This window comes from Mesocricetus auratus, unplaced genomic scaffold, assembly GCF_017639785.1.
Source record: "Mesocricetus auratus isolate SY011 unplaced genomic scaffold, BCM_Maur_2.0 Super-Scaffold_100013, whole genome shotgun sequence".
In the NCBI taxonomy this organism is placed as follows: Eukaryota; Metazoa; Chordata; class Mammalia; order Rodentia; family Cricetidae; genus Mesocricetus; species Mesocricetus auratus.
The window spans coordinates 58982874-59006704 of record NW_024429196.1 but is presented as its reverse complement, the minus strand read 5'-3'; the positions used below and the strand labels follow the sequence as shown (position 1 = coordinate 59006704).

At 41.4% G+C, this 23831-nt stretch overlaps 1 protein-coding gene across 3 annotated transcripts; it reads right to left on the bottom strand.

The window, feature by feature from the left end:
* Nucleotides 1-217: 217 nt before the first annotated feature.
* Nucleotides 218-23816, bottom strand: Riok1 (RIO kinase 1). 3 transcript variants are annotated; one of them, XM_021224982.2, is made up of 18 exons: nt 23439-23816; nt 20023-20258; nt 17072-17156; nt 15538-15607; nt 14238-14280; nt 12942-12998; nt 12558-12650; nt 11204-11316; nt 11034-11114; nt 9813-9899; nt 9302-9439; nt 8255-8358; nt 7889-7995; nt 5343-5408; nt 4249-4368; nt 2556-2609; nt 1394-1546; nt 218-536 (listed from the first exon to the last, which is right to left on the bottom strand). In XM_021224982.2, the coding sequence occupies exons 2-18, from the start codon at nt 20227-20229 to the stop codon at nt 426-428; spliced, it is 1689 nt and encodes a 562-aa protein (XP_021080641.1). In that variant the 5' UTR covers nt 20230-20258; nt 23439-23816; the 3' UTR covers nt 218-425. The 3 variants fall into 3 exon arrangements, with proteins under 3 accessions (XP_021080641.1, XP_021080640.1, XP_005066432.1); XM_021224981.2 differs by having other exon boundaries at nt 20023-20221; XM_005066375.4 differs by lacking the exon at nt 12942-12998 and having other exon boundaries at nt 20023-20221.
* Nucleotides 23817-23831: the final 15 nt, after the last annotated feature.

Here is a 23831-nt window from a genome sequence, read left to right as displayed (position 1 = left end):
AAAACGTTTAAGGAGGAAATATATAAAAATAAAATGTACAAAGTTCTTCATTAAAATAGTATGGGTGGTTGTCGTGCACGACTTTAATCCCAGCACTCAGGAGGCAGAGACAGGCAGAGCTCTGTGAGTTTCGAGTCCATCCTTGTCTACAAAGAGAGTTCCAGGACAGGCTCCAAAGCTACCCAGGGAAACCCTACCTTGAAAAAACAAACAAACATAAATAAAATAGTACTTTAATAAATCCATTAAAAGCAGAGCTAGTGACTGACTGGATCCCGGCATTCTGGGCTGTGGAGGCAATCACATGACCACACCCAGTCTTCCCCAACAGTGAGATGGTAAAGACTCAGATGTGGTAACCAAGCGACAACTTCTGCTTGAGGTTAAAAAGTAATTGAGAGATGTCCGTAACAGAGTTCTTCATTCTATTTGCCTTTTTTGGCCTTGGCTGTTTTTTCCTTTCTTTTTTTCACATGTTTGGGGATTTTATTTTTCCTCTTCTCTCTCTGGGCTTCCTTGACCATCTTTTTTCTTTCCTGTAAAAAGCAAACACACCTCCAACAAATTACATTCATTCAGAGAATTCAGACTATTATTAGAACTAAATTAAAGTTCTTATGTTAACAGGATAAAAGTAAATGTAGCATAAAAATAACGATTAGTTTGGTGAAACTTGGGGTAACAACTTTTCTTTGAGGCTCCCTCCATCTTACTTCTTTTCCATCTCCCCCAATATCCCTGCCTTCTTCCCTCCCTCAGGAGGGCCTCACTTTGCTGTCCAGACGCCTGAGGCTCAAATGATGCTCCCCCACCCACCCACCCACACCTAGCATTACCCACATGCTAGGGTAGGCGCCTGTATTCCTATGAGGGTTATTTTTCTGTCCGTCTGGGACGTCCCTCCTGCCCTCAGCACCAGCCCATCTACCACCGAACTACACCTTGACCCTTGAACTTTGCTGAAACTGCATATAGTTAAATCAATATCCCTGTATGTTACTTGATGTTTACAAGCTCCATTTTTAAGAGAAATAAAGACTAGAAAGAAACAAATATTTGCTCAATGTCCTCAGTGAAGACACTGAAGAAGCTCCTAATAGCAGCCAAGTCTCTAATTTACTCCACAAGCAAAGTTCATATTTACTTACAGAAACTACAATTAAAGGCACTACTGATGCCTGGTGGTGGTAACCCACATCTTTAATCCCAGCGCTCTGGAGGCAGAGGCAGAGGCAGGTGAATCTCTGTGAGTTCAAGGCCAGAGTGAGTTCCAGGATACCCGGGCTGTACATAGAAACCCTGTTTTTGGTTTGTTTAAATCAATTAGTTTAGTAATAAAGGCACTGATGCTTCCGAGCCACCACACTCAAGAGAAATAAAGATCTTGGCTAACCTTTTTATCAAGGTCAGGGTCAGCAGTGTGCTTTTTGCATTGGGCGTTATCTCCCTGCTCTTCAGAGTCTGTGTCAGAGCACTCAGAACTTCCAGCATCTTCTGAATCAAAACAGGTCTTTTCCTTAACTTCACTTTCTAGGAGTGCAGGGACCTTGAAGTTATTAAAGAACCATGTTACTTGAAGCCAATTACTTATCTATTTGTTAATCAGCATGCTACTGCCAGCACTTTATATGAGTATGCCAGATACACTTTGAAGTCACACACTGAAACATCAAAAATAGCAGAATCGACATCAGGGAGAAAGACAGCATTCATTCACTCCGGTAGGACTCAAGAACACACACAAATAAAGGAGCTAGCACAAGGTGTTCAATCTTTTGACACTGCAACATGATGCTGTCATCTACAAATGTGTGGGGCTACATTTACAGCTGTAGGCTGGGCACATGTCTGACTACTAGGGTTATATCGGTGACCTAAATCAACAAGGCAAGTCTGCTGCTGCTTTTAGCAAGCCGGATGGCTGAGTTTGGATCTTGAAAGGATGTGAAATGTGAAACAGAGGCAAATAATAATAATTATAATGGTGATGATGATAACAACAACAATAAGAAAGATCTGGTTGGTTGGGTGACTTCACAACTGTTTTTTATGAATCACATTACTAGCAATAAGCTAATTTAATGAACAGTCATGGTAACTGAATAGGTCCTCTGGAAGAGCAGCAAGAGCTCTCAACTGCTGAGCTAGCTCTCCAGCCCTGACATTTTTTGAAACTGATTGTAGAAACTCCCCAAAAGATTGTATGGCTATCAGTAATACCCCAACCAAAGCAGGTCAGGATTAAAGACAAATATTTCACTTTTAATAGAATTCAGGGACACAAAAACCAGGTTCGTCTCCAAATTTAATTCTAATACTACTTTACAGTAAGTTTTATATCTTTTAAACATAGTTTCCACAGGCTGGCAAGATGGCTCTTTAGGTAGTCTGACAATCTAAGTTGGATCCCAAAGACCTAGGAAGTAGATAGAGTCATCAACTCCCCAAAGCAGTCTTCTGGCGACCCACCATACATGTGTTGTGGCACACTTATGAGTAAACACACAAGAATAATGAATGTGTTAGAAAGCAACCATAACACATGTTCTCCATACCTTCTGGACTCCTGACAAATCTTTTTTCAGTCCTGTGACAGTCTGGTATAGAATCTTGTAACAAAAAGGAAAAAGAATAAACAAAAATTAACAATGATATGTACATACTACACCATAAAACACTGGACACGATGCTGTCTCCTGTGATTCTGAGAATGTACTCAAAACTGCGGTGATATCTTGCCTGTACAAATAAAGCCTGTTGAAGATCAGAGGGTGGAGCTTGCCACTAGCTAACAGACAGACAGGAAGTGAGATGGCTGGGTGCAGAGAGGCATACAGGAAGGAGGAAACAGGAACTCCATCTGCTTTCCACTGGGAAGCTGGAGAGGTGAAGGTGGCTTTGGCTTGCTCCTTTTTCTCTCTGATCTCTCAGCATTTCCCCTATATCTGACTCCCGGCTTTTATTATTAAGACCTATTAGAACTCGTGTTATATAAAATCTATCACACAGTAACACAGAAAGTAGCTTGCACCGTTCTTATGTGCCAGGTATGCATGCACAGGCCCAATACAGTCAAAGCCTCATAGTTTTCGGGTGCACTTGCAACCCACCAGGTGACAGCGAATACTAACTCTTAACTTTGTCAGTGAAATGTTACCCACTCCACAAACAGTTCTATTCTACTCTCATCAGTAGGTCTGCATAGCAAGAGTTGTAGTTATTACTAAAAGTGCTTTCAAGGGGCTGGGAAGATGGCTCAGTGACTAATAGTGCAAGATGCTTGATCATGAAGACAAGAGTTAGGATCCCAGCACCTATATTCAATGGCTCAGAAAGTTCCAAGGGCACCAACAACCTCTTCTGGAATGAGGGCACATACAGAAATGTTTACATGCAATCACACTGACACATAAAATTGGTCTTTTTTTAAGTGTGTTTAGGCCAGAGAGCTAGCTCAGCAGATAAAGGCATTTGCCATGACTGCCTGCTACCATCCTCTGAAGCCAAACAAGAGTGGAGAGAAGTGATCAGACAAAGCTGTCCTCTGGACCTTCCTATAGGCACCATGGCATGCATGCTCTCACACATGCATCTAACACGCATAGTAATTTTTTTAATGCTTTTGTTTCATGCATGAAAATCTGGAGAATATTTCTTCTGTCTTTCTATAAACACTTACATAAACAGCTAAGTTTTCTACATGGCTGCAAAGCCTCAAGGGCTTACCTTCTGATCCATTAACAACAACAACAAAAAATATTTCAAGGGGACTGAAGAGATGTACAGGGGCTAAGAACGTGTTCTGCTCGTGCAAAGGACCCAAGTGTGGTCCCCAGCATCTGTGTGGGGAGACTTACAACCCCTCTTCACTCCAGCTCCAGGGGTCCTAACACCTCTGGCTTCCAAGGACACCCGAATTTACTCATGTGCACAAACCACCCCCCACATACATGCACACATAATTCAAAATGATATATTTTAAGCATTTCTTCAAATTTGTATGGAAATAATACATAGCTTATCAATCTACTACATTTTTATCCTAAACTTCTTTATGAATCTGCCTTTTTACTAGTTATTGTTCTCTGAACACATGCAAATGCATCCAGAAGTACCCCCTTTACAGCTACTGCGTATGGAAGCAAGTTAATAGGAAGGAGCTGACCATGTCACTAGCACCAGGCCGGGATGAAGCTCGGGCCAGTGTCTCATGTGAGAGCAGGCTCGTAGACAAAGCAAGCTACTCACGTTATCTTGTTGCGTATTCAAAGCCATGTCTTCCTCCTTCAACCTCATCATTATGTCCACATCTCTCTCATAATTTTTCACTTCATTCAAGGTTCTGGGAATATATGCTTGTTTGAACACCTATAGAGGAAAGCAAAATCAACCCATTATTCCTATACTCCTCCATTCCTTCAGCATCTGTAGCTCTATCAATGACGCAGAAACCTGTTATCTCCAACAATGACTTTCCGTCAACATTTGTACCCACTAGTTTTGTGTTTTGCTATGTGGTAAGCTAAAAACAATTTGATAAGATAAAAATAAAATTTTACAACTGATTTAAGGAAGAAAAGAGTCTATTTTAGATGAACCTTAGAATAACACTCCTCTCATACATCCTAATTTCAAAAAGCATCTTCCAAAGAGGAAGGACAAGATGAAGTTAGAGTTAGCAATGATTGCCTGCCTATCAGCAACTGAACACACACGTATTCTTACTATGTAGGACTTCACCACCCAGCTACAAACTTCTGAGCAGAATAAACTACAATTAAAACAATAATAAATACAGTAATAATAAGCCTGCTGTGGACTAAAGATGTCTTGACTTCTTAGGACTAGTTTGATTTTATTTTTTAACAAAGTATCAATATTTAAAGTCTGTTATATTTATAGAATCAGTACCTAGGTCATTTAAAAATTCATACTTGCAAATTAATAGTCTTTTCCTCCTTAACTCATAAACTCCACAAGCTCTTTCAAAACTTTACCTAAACAATGTTAAGAGGTTCCTGAGTGCAAAAATGTAATTGAATGTAAATTATATGCCATGTAACTACCTATAAAATCAAGTTCATGCTTTACCAACAAAAACAAAAACATGAAAAACACTGTAACACAGGAATTAGTTGGGAATGGTGGCACATACCTATTATTCTAACAGTTAAGCAGCTGAAGTACAATGAGTGTGGGTTTGAGGCCAGCCTGTACTAGTTCTAAGACAGTCTGGTTTATATGAAAAGATCCTGTCTCAAAACACATGGCAGAAAACCCCACAGGTCCATGACAAACCCCCCATGTATTCCCCAAGGCTGTGGAACCATAATAAACCCCACCTCTTCATCCACATGATCTTGGCTAGTCTTTTCTTCCTTGGTCCTTTGGGAAGCTATTTCCATGGCCTTTGAGAGAAAGCAAAAAATTATTTTTATATTCACCCTAGAAAAGATACATTTTCTATTTTGTAATGAACTATTTTTTTCTTTATCTTAATATGTGTCTTCACACTTCTGAAAGTACCTAGAGCGAGCTTCTACAATGTAGGTTGGTTCTGTACCAGACTTGTGAGCAATTTAAAAAGAAACAATACACCCCTCTAGTTTCAACTTACCTTTAGTCCCCTTCTTCAAGCTCAACCCTGGGGTGCAGCTTAGTGGTGGAACACTGGCATAGGCTATCCAAGGCCCCACATCCTAGCACCAGCACCACTCACACCATACCCAAACCATGGCCAAGACAACTAGGAAACAAAGCTTTAAAAAAAAAAACTTATTTTTAAACTATTAGCAAAAATCTTTATCAGAAAAAAAACTGAGACCCAATTATGAACCTTTCTCCTTTTTTTTTTTTTTTTTTTCCTTTTGTTTTTAGAGACAGGGTTTCTCTGTGTAGCTTTGGCTGTCCTGGTACTCAAAATGTAGACCAAGCTGGTCTCAACTCAGAGATCCCACCTGCCTATACTTCCCAAGTGCTGGCATTAAAGATGTGCACCGCCACTGATGGCATGAACCACTTCCTGATTCTTGAAAAGTCAGTGAAATGAATCACAAGAAAGGTAAATATGTGGCCCTAATGCTACTACACCAAGAAAGCCCCTTGGGCAAAGTGACTGGAACAGAGGTGACGAAGACCTTATACAGGGTTCTTCTGACTTCTAAAACAGTTAAAATACATATAAGGAGAGGGCCAGAGAGGTGGCTCAGTCATTAAAAGCATGTGCTATACTTCGAGAGGACCAGAGTTTAATTCCTAATACTCATGCTGGGGAGCTCTACTGCCTGTTACACCACCTACAGGGATATCCAATGCCTCTGGCCTACACAAGCATCTACACACATGCACGCACATACCCATATGTAAACATAATTAAAATAAAAATATATCTTTTAGAAATATAGAGAGAGAACAAAAGAACATTTATTCTGTTTTATTTTTAAATACAAACACTAGACTCAATACTAATGGTTTAGGGATAAAAATACTTTGATAGTTACTCAGTCAATACATGTCAATACATGTTTGGTGGTTTGAATTAAAGATGGACCCCACAGGCTTATAGGGAGTGGCATTATTTGAAAGGAATAGGACCTGTGGTGGGGGGGTGGGGGTGAGGGGGTGAGGGGGACAGGGGTGGGGGTGGGGGGGACAGGAGGGATGATGGACGACGGGACAGGACGGGACACACAGGCAGAAGAACACACAGTAGCTCAGGGCTGATGAAAAGTGAATAGCCAGGGTTCACAACAGGACAAATGGCCTGCTTAAAACAGGCGGTCTCTGGACATGTATTTAATATCCCCCATTAGTAGAGAAACACTCAGCACACTCATAACAAGATGCCACCTTACACCCATTAGGATGGCTCCCCAGATAAGAGGACAACCAGTGCAGGCCAGAATACGGAGATACTGTAAGCCTTGCAGTGTCAAGCAAAACTGCAGAACAGTATGATCAACAGTAGGGTCTCCAAAACTTGGAGATATTTATATGCTCATATTCTCACTGGCATTATTCATGATAACGGAAACATGAGGAAGAGAACCCAAATGTCCACTGACAAATGAGAATCTAGACAAAATATGGTCCATAATGGACTCCTATCTAGCCTTAAACCAGGAAGGAAATTCTGTCACACACTAGAACACAGATGAACACTGAGCAAGATGAGCAAAATAAGCCAGCTACAAAGGACAAACAAGGAGCTGAGAGATGGCTCAATTGTTAAGAGTGCTTGCATCTCTTCCAGAGGACCTGAGTTTGGTTCCCAACACACACTTCAGGTGGTTCATAACTACCAGCAAGTCTAGCTCCAGGTGATCCAATAACTTCTCCTGGCCTGCTTGGGCATCTGCACACACGTAGTATACAGTCACACAAACACACATGTGTACAAGTAAATAAAAAAATGAAAATCACAGTATGTGGTTTTACTTATTAGCAGTACCATGAATAGCTCAATGACACCAGAATGGTAGTTTCCAGATTGCTGTGGGGGTTAGTAAGTACAGTTTCAGTCTTTGATGATTAAAAAAAAAAAAAGCAAAAAACAAAAAACAGTTCTAAAGATAGAAAACTAATGGTTTGCAGAGTAATTTAAATGCATTTAGTGCTTAGTAATTGAAATGCATTTAATGCATATTTTGCCACATACCCATACCCTGGCAGTTTTCTTACTAAACATTCATGGAAGTAGATAATCTCTGTAATCTTGAGGAAAGTCAAGAAACCTGGCTTTACTGGCATCTTTGCTATTTCTAATTTCACTGTGAAATGAGAAGTGCTAAGAGGTTATGGAAATAAATAATTACACTAAGCAACCCGAGTCCCACAGATGTGTACACAAAGGCAAGTCATACTTATTCCTCATGTCAGCCCATCTTACCTTTTCGAGATAAGCATCCATGTTCTCAGGAGTGATGGAAGGATCTGTGACAAACTCGAAGAGCTCCCGAACAGTCATCACAGCCACAGCATGTTTGAAAAAGAAATCTGTCAGGAAGAACAGCGTTAATGAGAGTTCTACAAAGGAAATACTACTCCTACTGGTAAACAGAAAAAGATATAAAAATGGAGCGTTGCCAGCCAATGGTTTAAGTGGCACTGTCAGTGCTAGGGATCAAATGCAAGGTCTTCCCTTTGAGAGGCAAACAAAGTGTTCTAATGTCAGACTACACCCTCACTCAGTGACAAGACCTTCTCCTACAAATGCATACACAGACGCTGTCAGGAAATCCCACGTTCTGCTCACCATTGACATTAGCACAGTCTTTTCTCAAGAACTCCAACGCATGTGGGTGATCATGCTCCACAGACTGAGAAACATCAATGATGTACACATCTCCACCATGGTACCTTATGGACAATAAGCACAGAGGTTAGAAGTTACTGCTATAGTCTTGTTTGTTTGTTTTTTTAATCTATTTTGTAACTGGCTGTGGTGGCACACACTGGTAGGATTTGCTGAAGGAGGCAAAGGTGGGAGGGTCAGGCCAGAATTTTAGCTTGGTGTAGTGGTACACACCTTTAATCCCAGCACTCGTGAGGCAATGCAAGTATATCTCTTTGAGTTTGAGGTCAGTCTGATCTACAAAGTGAATTCTAGTACAGCCGAGCTATGTAGAGACCCTGTGTCAATGTTTTTTGTTTTGAATAGGGTCTCTATGCAGCACAGGCTAGCCTCAAACTCTTAATCTTCTTGCCTTTCCTTCCTAAATGCAGAAATTACAGGCAAGCCTATATCTGGCTTAAAAATTCCACTTTAGCCTGTCGGTGGTGGTGCATGCCTTTAATCCCAGTACTTGGGAGGTAGAGGCAGGCGAATATCTGTGAGTTCAAGGACAGCCTATTCTACAGAGCAAATTCCAAGACAGGCTCCAAAGCTACAGAGAAACCAAACCCATGTCAGGCAAAGACAAAAACAAAAACCAAAATTCCATCTCAAGTAATTCATAAATGATTACAGCAGATAAGGGCTATCTTGATTAATAAAAAGATGGAAAACTGAGAAAATTTCAAAGTCCATTAAGTTAGCTAAAAATGCATGCCCCCTCCCCTGACACCTTGTGGGGCTGGAGATGGAATCCAAAGTCTCACACATATTAGGCACTTGTTCTACCAACCAAGCTATAACCTCAGTCCTTCATTCACAATGGTCTCCTCTGTGACTAAGTTCACTGAAGGCACATCTTAATTCCTATCACGGGGAACCCAACAGAATACAGCATGATTTTATAGATCTGGATTTCTTGAAGAACATGAAATAATGGGAATTTTCCAAGAAACAAACCACACTCACAGCATGTTGAATTCACTGAGATCCGCATGGACAAGTCTAGCATCCTGATACATTGTCCTCATATACTGGATGACCTGCAGGTACAACTCCCGTGCCTTTGACTCTGACAACTGGACATTTTTCAAAAGTGGTGCAGGCCTCAAGTAAAAACAGAACGACAAAATTATCAAGACCAAGTTTTCCCTTGACCCATTCTATGGGTACATGGACATCTCTTCTGCAATTTGTCATGTGTACTGACTATGGAATAACGGATACCACTCCACAATGCTGACAATTACAGGTACTTTCTAGCGCTTTAATAAATTAAACAGTCCTCAAAAATAAGGTTAACTTTGTTACTCTGAAGTGTGGTGAAACTTCACAATGGTAAATCATAACAGTTAGGCCCTAACATTGCAGGAAAGACTCGGGACAGGAACTACGGGAGAGACTTATCTAGTACATAGCTCACAGGACATAAAATACAGTTTCACCATGGAATTCTTTGACCTCCCATACATATACTTACATGTCATCCTTGCCAATGAAGCCCATGAGAAGAACATGACTTTTTAGCCTGATTGGTTTTGGACATGGTATGTTTGCTGTTCTTAGCCTGTGATGTAGACAAAAGGACAACTGGAAAGTCAAAAGGCATATAAACAAATTACAGTAGCTGCAGACCATGGCATGAATAGTACTGTTAGAAAACAGACCAAGTCCTCTCAACTATATTCCTATTTCATAAGCCAGTAGTTTTAAGAGGCATTATTATGTGACACCAAGAACATCAAAACATTGATAACTATTAAATCCTATAACCTGTGGCACTTAATCCACTTCTACAGGTGTTAAACTGTGGGGGGTCGCAGGGCGTTGGTGGCGCAGCCGGGCGCTGGTGGCGCAGCCGGGCGCTGGTGGCGCAGCCGGGCGCTGATGGCGCAGCCGGGCGCTGATGGCGCACACCTTTAATCCCAGCACTCGGGAGGCAGAGGCAGGCGGATCTCTGTGAGTTCGAGACCAGCCTGGACTACCAAGCGAGTTCCAGGACAGCCTCCAAAGCCACAGAGAAACCCTGTCTCGGAAAAAAAAAAAACAAAAAACCAAACACTGTGAGGGGTGGAGGGTACATCTTAGAATTGATAAGATATAGCAACTACATCAACAATTATCTTTTGAGTTTACTAATCTCAAAAATAAAAATCACTGTACACACCTAGTGGCTAGTTGGGCACAGGAAGATTTCAAAGGACTTCCAAACCAAATGGTACTGACTTAACAGCAAATTATATTTATGGATATCACATAAAAAGTTAAAAGACACTGAAAAGGAGAAAGAAACCTCCACAAATTTTGAGAAAACTAGTTACGTGTCCTTTCTTTACAGTACTTATGGCAAAATGAGTACATAAACGTGTCCCAACTAGACTAAGAAAAGCAAGTTATTAGTCAGAGTTCAAGGGTTGACAAGATTTATCTAAAAACCCCTGCTATTTTTTTAATGACAGCATTATCATCACCATGTCACTTACTACTGTCTAAAATCCTGTAAAAGTCTTATCTTCCTCAGAACAAATTCTATGTTTTCATATGGCTTAAGACTCAGGAAATTCTTCTACTTAGTTAAGCATATGTAATGGAGCTACACGTCTAAGGACGACCTTTCTGCTTTAAAGGGTAGGGCCCAGACACAGAGACAGACATAACTAAGCATGGGAACCCCACCCCCAACCCACACACTACCAGTTACCTGGATAAATTCCTCATTTCCTTCTCTGCCCATGTCTTCACCATTTTTCTAGGGTTTCCTTTACAGTAGCCACGACGAAATCTAAAGTAAGAAAAAAATTCTTAACTTTAATCACTGCATTATACTATTTTAACACTTGAGGAAAAAGGAATTCAAGAATCTGGACTCACCTAAATTCCCCGGTTACATACTTATCGCGATCTTTGAACACCAAAATAGAAGTTTTGTATATCTTGATTGCTCTGCTTTCTCCACTGGCCGTGCTAGCATAGTACACATTAGCCTATTTTAAGCAAAAACAAAGGAAATGAGGCATGGTTAAATAACTAATGTCAGTTTTCCAGTGGATTCTAACCTCAAAGGTAAACCGAAACATCTGCATTGCTGCCATCTCTTGAAGGTGTGACTGAGAATATGAAACATTGGACCAATATAAACACACCTCCAGCATATATTTATATACCACCCTGTTATACTCTGGTCAATGACAGGCTCCATATACCAGAGTGATTCCATTCGATTGTATCACCTATATCATAAACATCTTGGTTTCCTACTACACAAAACTGCTTAATGACTCATTTCTCTGAATGTAGTCTATTGTTACATGAGGCATAATGTATATAGAAAAGTCCAATTTAAGTGGAATGACAATTTTCTTATTCTAATTAATTCCCACAGAATGAGTTGCTAATTGTGATGGTTTGAATGAGCAATATCCTCCACAGGCTCATGGATTTGAACGCCTGTTGCAATGGTGGTGCTGTTTGTGTAGCTTATGGGACTTTGAGAAGGAAGTATGTTGCTGGAGGCAGGCTTTGAGGGTTAGCAGCCTGGGTCACTTCTAGTTCACCCTCTCTGCTTCCTGTTTGCTGCTTGCCATTATGGACTCTAACCTCTAACCCTCTGGAACCCTATGCCAAAATTAACTTCCTTCCTTAAGCTGTTCTTGGTTATGTATTTTATCATAGCAAGAAAAGAGTACTAATATAGCTTTTTTTTCAAGTCACACTTATTTTTTCTAGACTTACAAATAAATGAACAAGAAAAACTAGCTCACAGAAATGAATAGCCCTCATTCATTAACAGTAATTTTAAATTGGGACTGAGGACCACTGTGCTATTTGAAAATCGAAGCTCACTGCTGGGCACATAGCCTCAGAGATACAACAAAGTGAACAGGGTAAGGTATATAATTTCATAAAAACTAACTATCAAGCAACATAATTTCTAGGAACATTGTTAATAAACTATCCAGTGTGTGTAGCCTTTTCTTTCTTTTTTGAGACAGGGTTTCACTATGTAGCTCCAACTGGCCTGGAATTTGGTATGAAGACCTTGCTGGCCTGGAACTCACAGAGATGTACCTGCTTCTGCTTCCTGAGTAATGAGATTAAAAGTGTGTGTCACAATGCCCAGCTCCTTTTCTTTATAAAGGCATAAATTATAAAGTGCCTTACTTTTCCTTGGTATTTAAAATAAGAAAACTAACATGAGAACACTGTCATCCCAACAAAAGCTCACTTCTTTTCCAGTGCTAATGCAGCCATGAATCTCTGCTATGTCTTCATTATGTAACATTTTGAATAAAATCATCCTTGTCCTGGGATCCAAAACCTAAAAAGAAATGTTTTAAGTACAATCATGAAAAAAATCAGACAAAATGAATTACAGGACAATAAAAGCACACACCCAGGGTGATGAACTGGCTCAGTGAAAAGAGGTGCTTGCCACCCAGAACCCCCTCACGTAAAGGTGGACGGATGGAACCAACCAGAGTTGTCTTACGACCTCCACATAGGTACTGCCTCCCCGTCATGCACACACACACACATTTTTGTTTGGTTTTTATTGCTGTGATAAACACTATGACCAAAACAAGTTGGGAGAAAAGGTTTCTCATCTTACACTTCCAGAAAACAGTTCACCACTGAGGGCAGTCAGGGCAGGAGCTCCATGTAGGAACTGAAGCAGAAACCATGGAGTAAAGTTGCTGACTGGCTTGCGTTCCAACGATTGCTCAGCTCGCTTGTTTATACAACCCAGGACTACTTGTTTAGAGGTGGCACCATGCACAGAGGGCTGGCACACAGACTTGGCTACAAAGCCAACCTCATGGAGGCAATTCCTCAGTGGAGGTCACCTCTTCCCAGGTGACTCTAGTTTGTAGCAATGAACAACAACAACAAAAAACCTAGCCAGTACAACATACAATAATAAGCTAACATTATAAATAAGCTCTTTCGTGTCCAATGATTCATGAATTCCACAAACTGGTTCTGGACTGCAGGTTAGCTTGGGAGTACAGGAAAGAAGGGTATTTAAATCTTAAGTCAAGAGCTACAGGTCAAGAAGTTGCTATTTCAAAATGTGGAATTGTACATACACATATGAGTAGAGGACAGCCCAGATAGGCAGCAATAATAATAACTTAAATATTTTAAAAATAATTTTCTTCACATCAAAAATCTGTATCACGTGACATGCACCTTTAATCCCAACACTCAGGAAGCAAGAGGCAGGCATCTCTCTGTGAGTTTGAGGCCATCTTGGTCTAAACAGCAAGTTTCAGTCCAGCAAGGACTACTGAGAGCATCTGTCTGTGTGTCTGCCTCTGTCTCCTCCCCCCCTTACACACACACACACACACACACACACACACACACACACACACACACACACAGAGTAAACTTCAATCGTGTCCTGCTGCCCATAAGAAACTTGGGGCTAGCACCCCACCTGCTCCAAAGAATAAAGCACATGTAAGAAAGAGGTGTCTAGTTAGAAATTTTAAGGCATCTTGTCCCTTCTTCCTTTCCCCCTCATCTATACATAATCTAGGTACATGGTAGGTAGGTACTCAACTTATTTCATGGCAGATATTCAATATATATAATGGGAAAGAGAATAAAATTCCTATAGTCTCTGCTTCAAAAAAGTTCTCGTCTGAGAGTCGGTGCCTTCCCAGGGAAGCTGAGAAGGGGGAAGCAGTGCAGTCGCTTCAGGGATATGGAAGGCCCATGGCTCTACCTTACCTACTAGTGGTTCCATTATATGGCAAAATGCTAATCACTGAACTTGACTTTACTCCAGAGCAATTTTAGGTGCGATTAACACCAAGCAAGGAAGTTAAAACAAGGCACAATTGAAATACCAAAGGAATGCTAATTTCACACCAGACCATGCAGCACATGTCAAGCATACCTGCTCTACAGTTGCTCTGTCCGCCTTATCTTTAACTCGATACCTAAGCAAAAATAAAGATATTTAAAACTCAGTGAGAAGCCAGAATGAAACTTCTAAATGTATATGATTTTGTGACAATTCTTAAGGATTTTTCTTAAATTTTTTTTCATCCTAATCTGATATAGACTCTTCACTCAGTAAAACTCAATTTCTCTGCACATGCAAGTCAATTCTCCTTAGCAGGCATGTCCAATCTTTTATTTCCATGTATTATTCTTGTGTGTGAATGAAGTGTAGAAAAGAGATTGCCACCTGTACCTGGTGACCAGAAGACAAGTTTTGGGAGTTGGTTCCCTCCTTCCACCATCAGGGATCAAACTCTGGTTGTGAGCTTGAAGGACAAACATTTTTACTGCTCCACCCCCCACTATCTCCCAGGACCCCTCTTGGTATTTCCACAGTCACCTACAAAGCTCACTTGAGAGTCATGGATTGAAGAAACTACAGAAACAACAAGCCTCATGCTCTAAGTAAATTTATAATTTTCTGTTGGACCAAGGTTGTTGTTATCCTCAGTCACATGCACTCACCTATGAGCCCACAGGTTGGATATGCCTACGGGAGGGGGGGAGTGCACATGCACACGTGTGCATGTAACGTTATCTTTGAAATATATTTCACATACGCATACAGAGGGAAGGGAGAGAGGGAAAGTGGAGAGAGGAGAGAATGGAGAAGAAAAAGAGAGAGGGAGAATAGAGGAATAAGAATGTGTGTATAAGAGAAAGTCCTTCATTCTTGAGACATTAAATAAAAGCAATTGGAATACAGTTAACAAAGGAAATACTTGTGCGTTCATACTGTCCTTTAACTCTTAAATGATTCTACTAGTAAAGAAATGCTCATTTAGTTATAAGGCTGCTTTTTTTTAGAATTTTATCTCAAAATCATCTTCAAATTCTTGATTTGCTTCAGCACATATACACTCAATCCAACACACTAACCTAACAAGGATTCCAATACAAGGAGGCAGACAGGCAGGTCAGTGAAATACCAAGTGACTAAGATGCCACTCAGAAAGCAATTAGCCCTGTGGACATGGCAATAAACCAGAGGAAAACTGATTTTCATGTTCAGTTTTAACACTGCTATTGGACTCGTTATTTTCTATACTGCAACGATCATGCCAGTTATTAGCACATAAGAAAAGTCAGCCATGTCTTAGTCTAAACTGAAATCCACAAACCCTTACAATTCTGCTACTCGGTCAGAAAATTGGTCTCTACCAACCACGCTTTATAATGAAAACATTACTTACGATTCTGCTTCTTTTTGTCTAGATTTTACGGTGACTTTATTTATGACAGAATCAGTAACATTCAGTTTATCTGAAAATATAGAAACTCACAATGTAAACAATACAAACGACAAAGACACTAACAGTCTCTGAACAGGACACTTCCCCCTCAAAGTTCCCCCTCTATAGTTTTCAAAAATAATTAAAACATAGTTTACTTAGGAAGCCAGTAACAAATTAAAATATTGTCTTCATAGTATGTACTTTCAGCACTACAGGTGTGATTTTTGAGTCAGAATTCTAAAATTCTAGATAAAGATAATACTCAAAAACACTGGATCTACATATTAAATCTCAGATACTATTTTGTACAATATAGATAACACAAGTGTTAGTATTTAAAGTTTAACTCTGCAAACTTCAGTTTCAAGTTAGAGGTACATCATAAAGACTGTAAAATACATACATTAATTTGATATGTATAACAGTACACTCTCTAAAGCTACAGTTTATAGAGAGTCAAGATGGTGCAAGGAGAAAATGATAGCCTTCCATTTTTAAAGCAGTATATTTCAAGCGAGGGCTGGCTTTCAACTAAATCATTAACACCATCATAAAGTGTCTAACCAAACAAAATAGCATTTTTAGCTGTTTTAATACAAAATCCAATGCAGAACAGATAAGAATTGGAATGAGTATCTGAAACTTCATATTCCCACAACAGATGAAAAACAAGAACTAAGAAAATATGAATTGCCAGGTGTTGGTGGTGCACGCCTTTATTCCCAGCACTTGGGAGGCAAAGGCAGGCGGATCTCTGTGAGTTTGAGGCCAGCCTGGTCTACAGAGCGAGTTCCAGGACAACCTACAAAACAATGCAGAGAAATCCTGTCATGGAAAAAAAAAAGTATGAATTAAAATAACACTAAAAGTTACTTTTCTTCATTCAGCTCTATCAGTGGGTCAAATACATTTACTTCTTGAGCCAACGAAAATGCCTAACATTTCAGCATTTGGAAGAATCTCTTCTCAGACCAGTTAGGCCATGCTTTTTGTTTGGTTTTTCAAGACAGGGTTTCTCTGTATAGCCCTAATTGTCCTAGAACCCACTCTGAAGACAAGGCTGGTATAGCACTACTGATAAAAATCCAGAGACAGATATTTCAGTTCAAGCTGAAGATCAGAAAAGCAAAGCAGCCAGCCACCAGAGAGTTCTCCCCTCTAAAAGCTGGGGGCGGGATCCTGTCCTCAATGTGGCTGGAGACTAATTACCAGAATCTGAGACCCTGCTCCTATTTTATATATATGAACTCTGTTTCTCTTTTAGACTGATTCACTCTCATGTAGCCCAGAGTAGTCTTGGTCTCATAGAGATTCATCGGCCTCTGTCTCCTGAATCCTGGGATTAAAGCTGTACACCACCATTGCCTAGCATCTATGGCTAGTTTTGCACTCTGATCTCCAGAAAAGTTTTATTAGATCATATACAATATATCACCACAAGCTGGTCTCAAATTCACTGCCCAGCTAAGCAATGTATCTTTAAAAAACTTACTTAGATTAATTTTATTTTCAAATTTTCTCAAGGACTTGTCAATTGGAGTAGACATTTTGGCTGAATTGCAGTTCTGGCGATTTGCCTAAAAGAAATTAGTTTAAAATAGGATTAGTTGTAAATTCAAATCTAAGGTTCATAATTACATTCTTTTTTCCCTAGTTTTTTTTTTTTTTAATGCTTTTGGGGAAGGGCACCACACACACGGAGGTTGGAGTACAACTTTTAAGAAGAGCTGATTTTCTTCTTCCACCTGATAGTCCCAGGAATTGAACTCAGATTGTCAGACTTGATACCAAGTACAATTATTTACCTGCTGAACCATCTTCCCTGATGCCCCTCTCAGTTAGTTATGAAAGCATCATTAAATGCAGGAGCACACTACAAAAGAAACACATTTTCTAAGATTTTTTTTTTCTTTTTAAGGTTCTTACAACTGGAGAGATGGCAAGATTCCTACAGCTGGAGAGATGGCTCAGTAATTAAGAGCACTGGCTGCTCTTCCAGAATGGGTTTGATTTCCAGTACCCATGTGGCAGCTCACAACTGTCCATAACTTCAGTCTAGTGGATCCAGAACCTTTTTCTTCTGGGCATTTCATGACTGCATGCACATGGTGTGCAGATATATATGCAGATAAAGCACCCATACATATAAGTAAATAAAATTTTTAAAAAGGCATTTCTAAGGTTGCTGACTAGAACACAGATCATGTTATTTATGTCCCTTCAATGTATCTTTTGTTATGAATAATGTTAGATTTTTTTTTATTTAACTAGTTCATAGATTTGGTACTTGAGAATATGTATTTACCTTCAAAGTGTTTACTAAAGAGCTAAGGCTAACATTAAATTCATTATAGCAATTTTATTTTAAGCCTGACACCTCAAGAAAGGAAAAGGGATGAGAGAACCTGAGGCTCAGCACTTAGACCGGTGCTCTGTACGATCTTAAATTATACCAAGGAGAAGCAGAAACAATACCTAAATCTTAAAGACAGCAACATAGATAAAAAGGGCTCTGAATAATTGTTGATTCAGTCTTATTGTATCTCAGCATGAAACTCGAGGCTGGGTTGTCCTATTTGTAAAAAAGCTTAGGAGGATTTTCTATTAAATTTAATGTAAATATTTTTTTAGATTTAGTTATCTAATTCTGTATGTTCTGTATGTATGTACGTACGTACGTACGTATGTACGTACGTACATCACAAGGTGTCTGGTGCCCATAGAGGCCATTGGATCCCCAGAACTGGAGTTATTGGTGGTTGTGAGCTGTCATGTAGGTTGTGGGAATTGAACCCAGGTGCTTTGCAAGAGTAGCAAGAGCTCTAAACCACTAAGCTACCTCTTTAACTTCAGCCCCTTTAAGTTTTAAAATAACTTTTGGCCTTGGGATATATATAAGTAGTATAATACTTGTCCTTGCTTTGATTCTTAGCACCACAGTAGATAAAAATCAACCAGCGTTTCCTATCATATACATGTTTGACTAACTGATTTGATTTTTGTCATGCTGCAATGCATGGCAGGCAAGTGCACTGTACCCGCAACAACAATTTAATTTCTAATAATCATCAGCAACCAAAAGTAATAGCTAACATTAAATATACATACATCATATCACAACTCATTCGCAAACTACCCAGTCTCACCAGTGACTCAGCAGAGGAGCTACCAGGCACCCCATCCGCATAGGGTTTTCCTATGTAGTCCTGACTGTCTTGGAACTCACTCTTTAGACCAGGCTGACCTCAAACTCAGAGATCCATCTGCCTGTTTCTCGAGCGTTGAGATGAAAGGTGTGTGCCACCACACTGGCTGAGTTGCCAAAACTTCTTTTGTATTCCAAACTGGCCTTGAGCTTGTAATTCTTTTCTTCACAGGTAGCTGGGACTACAGAACTGTAACCACCAGCCCAGCGACACTTCTTTAATTACCAGTGAGTTTCAATGGTTTTTCTTTCCTGCTGTGCTGGGGCAGTCAGGATAAACCCCAGAATCAAAATTTTGTAGGCTGGCCAAATGCTTTACCATTAAGCTTCTCTCCCAGCTCCCTTGCTATTCCTTAAGCAGTCTGCAGTTAGCTGCCTAGTCATGGCCTTTTCCTTGTACATTTAAGTTCATACATCTCACAACACTTCAGTAACTCTCAAACTTACTAATTGGTCAAAGAATCCAAATACAGGAAATATGAAAAAGACAAAGGAACAAATCAATAAATATAACCTATAGAACCACAGTCTTTTTTATTTTATAGTATTATTGTTGTTTTTTCCAGACAAGGTTTCTTTGGGTAGCCTTGGCTGTCTTAAAACTCAGCTCTGTAGACCAGGCTGGCCTCAAATTCACAAAGACCTAATTGCCTCTGCCTCCTGAGTGCTCAGATTAAAGATATATGCCACCATGTCCAGCCACAAAGTATTTTTAAAAAATACTACACAGAGCTGAAGAGATGGCTCAGTCCATAAATTGTCATGTAAGCCTGAGGAGCTGAATTCAGTCCTCAGTACCCACATAAAAAGGCAAATTCAGTGGCATACATCTATGATTCCAGTACCAGGGCAGCTGAGAGAGGAGGTTTTCTGGAAGTCACTGGCCAGTGGCTGGCTAAATGGTGAACTCCAGGTTCAGTGGGATATCATGCCTCAAAAGACAAGGTAGACAGGCTGGAGATGGTTCAGTAGCTATGAGGACTGGAACAGGACCTCAGCACCCACGTAAGAAGCTGGGGGAGGGGGTCCCAAAACATCTATAACTCCAGCTCCCAGAGTCTGGTGCTCATTCTTCCTCCCCCAACATGCACAGAGGTCTGTGAACACACATGTGCACACAGACACACACATACACACACACACACACAAAGAAAAGATAAAGTGGAGAACTAATGAGGAACACACACACACGCAAACACATACACAATACATGCAGATTCACAGAGTGACTCCTGTACCTGCGGGTTACTGCCTCCATTCCAGGTAGAACTCTTGGTGAGTTTTCCAGTTCCATCATCCCAGCACCAATCACTGTCATAGTCATAGTAGTCTTCCTCATCAATCTCACCTTGGCCATGCGTCTCTGTCACATCATTCTGAAGGTTTCTAAGTAGGATACCGTCTTTTGCTTGAGTTGACTTCACATTTGTGCTTTCACTAGACATAAGAATGTTCTGGCATGTTTATACATCCTCTAAGGAGAAAAAACATGTACACACACATACAATCCTAAAGATCCCTTTAATGCTGGGTGTTGGTGGTGGTGCATGCCTTTAATCCCAGCGTTCAAGAGGCAGAAGCAGGCAGATCTATGTGAGTTCAAGGCCAGCCTGATCTACAGAGCAAATTCCGAAACAGCCAGGGCTACACAACGATACCCTGAATCAAAAAACAAAAACAAACAAAAAAATTCCCTTACATTTCCCAATCTGTTCCATCTACTTCTTTTCCTTGTTCTTTCTTTTTTTTTTTTTTTTTTTTTTTGAGATAGGGTTTCTCTGTGTAGCTCAGCTGTCTTAGAACTCACTTTGAAGATGAGGCTGGCCTCAGACTCATAAAGATCTGCCTGTCTCTACCTCATGAGTACAGGGAATTAAAGCGTGTCACCACAACCGGTGCCAGGTTCAATTTTTATGAAACTTTGTACATCCCAAACAAAACACATTTAACACCAAATTCCACCAATTGTTGCCAGCTTTGACCTTTCAAAGAACAGGCCAGTAGTCATATAAACAACTAATAATATGTACTACCTAAAAAGACATAATGCCTGATTCAGCATCACACAATACAACAGGAACAATTCCAGCATTAGCATGGGTCCCCATCAAGGATGACATGCAAATAAATTAGTGAAGGGGTCTCCATTCCTTTCTTCTTTTTTCAAAGACAGTGTCTGCCTCACCATGTAGCCATGGCCTGGAACTTACTATGCAGACCAGACTGGGCTTGAACTCAAAGATCCACCTTTCACTGCCTTCCTGGTTCTGAGATTAAAGATGTGTGTCACCTCACCAGACCTTAAAAATAGCCATTTCACACCCTAGTTCTGAGGACTGAACCCAGAGTTATGCCCTTTCTAGGCAAGCACTCTATCATAGAGCTAAATCCCCAGCCCTTCCTTCCCACCCCTCTTCAGCCCCCTTTATGAGACAGAGTCTCACTGTGTGACTCTAGCTGTCCTGAAATAAACTATGTAGATCGGGCTGGCCTTGAACTCAGAGATCTGCTGCCTCTGCTTCCAGACTGCTGGGATTGAAGGCCTGTGCCACAATACCCGGCTCCCTGCATTTTTAAATAAATAAATTCAGTTATTTTGTTGGGCTTTTTGTTTGTTTTTTTTCCAGTTTTTCGAGACAGGGTTTCTCTGTATTGCTTTAGAGCCTGTGCTGGCACTCACTCTGTAGACCAGGCTGGCCTCAGACTCACAGAGATCCACCTGCCTCTGCCTCCCAAGTGCTGGGATTAAAGGCGTGCACCACCAACGCCGGCTATCAATTCCAATTTATTAATTGGCTACAGCACACAGGGCTTCAAATGCCTATGGGCATCAGTAGGAAGAAGAGACAATTGCTAAGTAACTGCAAGTTATTAGGACATCATTTAAGTGTAATAAATTACTACTTCACTTACATATCTAATAACCCAGAGGTTAAAGTGACAACTATGTGTCCTCAGTCTGAAGCAGTCAGTCCTCTGCTGTGAGAATGTCTTGTACATACAGCACTGCAAGCCTCTGTCTACCTACCAGGTGCCACGAGCACACCCCACCCCCGCCCAGGAGTGGCATATAAAAGTGTGTCTGGAGAGCGGCATGTCTCTCTGGTTCAGTGGCAAAATCGCATCCAGCAGAGGAGCACCGGTTTGTCCTCGCAGTGTCCTGTGTGCACGGGGACAGGGGGCAAGCAGTGCGCTGTCACTGCCATACACACTGACAGCAAAGCAGGCTGTTTCCTCTTCCCATCACCCTTCAGGGAGAACTCCTGTGAGAGGACCTGCAACCAGAAGCCTGGAGAGCTCTCTCATTTCTCTTGCTAGTCCCCACTCACCCTCTACCGACTCACGATATGCTATTTACTCGTTTCTCCTCTGCACTATTCACCGTTTCACTTTAGTACAAATAATTTGCCTCATTATTAATATCAGCTTCCCCTAGAAAAAGGGACAGCCCTTTTGTCAATCAAGACGGTAGCTACCAACATTTCCCTAACACTAGATTTGGTACACAGCATGGTCAATATATTTATTAATACCACTATTAATTGATAATATCATCTCCATGACATAAAGCACACAGAATTCCTTGTTGTTTCAAAAATGACTATATTTAATTTTCTCCCCTTTCCAATGGGAAGTTTTCCATCACTGCTTTCATCAGACCTCCCATCTAATTTAACCAGAGAAGCTCAACACTGCTACCTCAAAATCATTCCGTGATCACAGAGCCACCATGTTCGAACCTGGTTTTGTTTGTCTTGGGTTCTCCAGACAGGGTTTCTCTGTATTGTTTTGGAGGCTGTCCTGGAACTCGCTCTGTAGACCAGGCTGGCCTCGAACTCACAGAGATCCACCTGCCTCTGCCTCTCAGAGTGCTGGGATTAAAGGCGTGGGCCACCAACGCCCGGCTCCGTTTGTGTGTTTTAATTGGTTCTCTGTTCCACTCTTACTCCCCAAGAGCAGCTTCTACGTAACTGACCTGTCCTTTAGTCCACAAATCAAATGACTCCCTGTGCCTGCTAGAAGCCTTCCTTTGGCGCCATAGGACGTGAACAGGATCGTTACTCCTCTCAGCCACTTGTCAGGCTCTACCTGGCTGGTCTCCCTTATTCCTCAATTCTCTCCACTGTGCTCTAGGCTGTGGCCTCTCGCTTTTCTTTTTACAGCCAAGAAGAATGCACCACAGAGCCTTCACTAGTCCGCTTGGTCACCAACGTTGTTTCTCCTCTGCTTCTTCTAGACATTTAATCTGGACTCTTTGTGGGTTTCGTACTGGGGATGGAATCAGAGCCCTGTCTATGTCAGGCAAGCGTTTTTCCAAGCTATTAAATCTGACTTTCCTGCTCCATGCGCCCATTTAAACTATCTGCGTCTGCGCTCCTTTCCAAACAGGCAGCAGAGATCTGGTTTGCCTTGTTCATCACTATCTCTAGTGGAAGTAAAAATACGCTGAATGTGTGGAACCCTGTATGCGGGGCAGGGGAAAGCCCCACGTTCCCCAGTTACCCCCAACTCTGCTAATCATGCTGGGAACCCAGATCCCTTGACAAGTAGCTTTCACGACCCTGAGGAAACCACAGTCCCAACCTGGCAGGTGTCAGCTGCCCGAGAGGAACGCGGAGTCTGAGCTGTCCGTGTGTGGCCTCCGGCCGCCTACCTGTCTGAGGAATCCGCGTCGTCGAACTGCCCGGGGACCACGGCGACCATCCTATCCCGACTGCAGTCCATGACAAGCGGGGTGAGCCCTCGGCGGCCCGCAGGCGGCGAGCGGAAGCGACGGCTTTTCACCCCGCGAACCCAACCGCGTCCCCACGGTTCCCGCTTCACACGGACCGCTGGGCAGCCGCCAGGCCCAAAGCAGCCACCGGGCGCCGCGGAGTATCAGCACACACGATTTTTGCAAACACGCCGCCGCCAGGCCGGAAGTTCAATGTCGGAAGTTTGCCACTCGTAGTTCCGCTCCGGGCCGCAGTGCTCGCCAGGAGCTTGTGCATTACGGTAGCCGGGAAAGGCCAATCCGCGGTGTGAAGGGGGCGTGTTGCGTTGATTG

Bases quoted from the DNA above. Each gene is read 5' to 3' on its own strand.
- Riok1 (XM_021224981.2), bottom strand. From the start codon at position 23,509: ATGGACTGCAGTCGGGATAGGATGGTCGCCGTGGTCCCCGGGCAGTTC. The intron at 17,157-20,022 runs GTACAGGAGTCA...AATTTCTTTTAG, and splicing joins ATGGAGGCAGTAACCCGCAG to GCAAATCGCCAGAACTGCAA. The intron at 11,115-11,203 runs GTGAGTCCAGAT...TTCTTACTTTAG, and splicing joins TATGTAACCGGGGAATTTAG to ATTTCGTCGTGGCTACTGTA.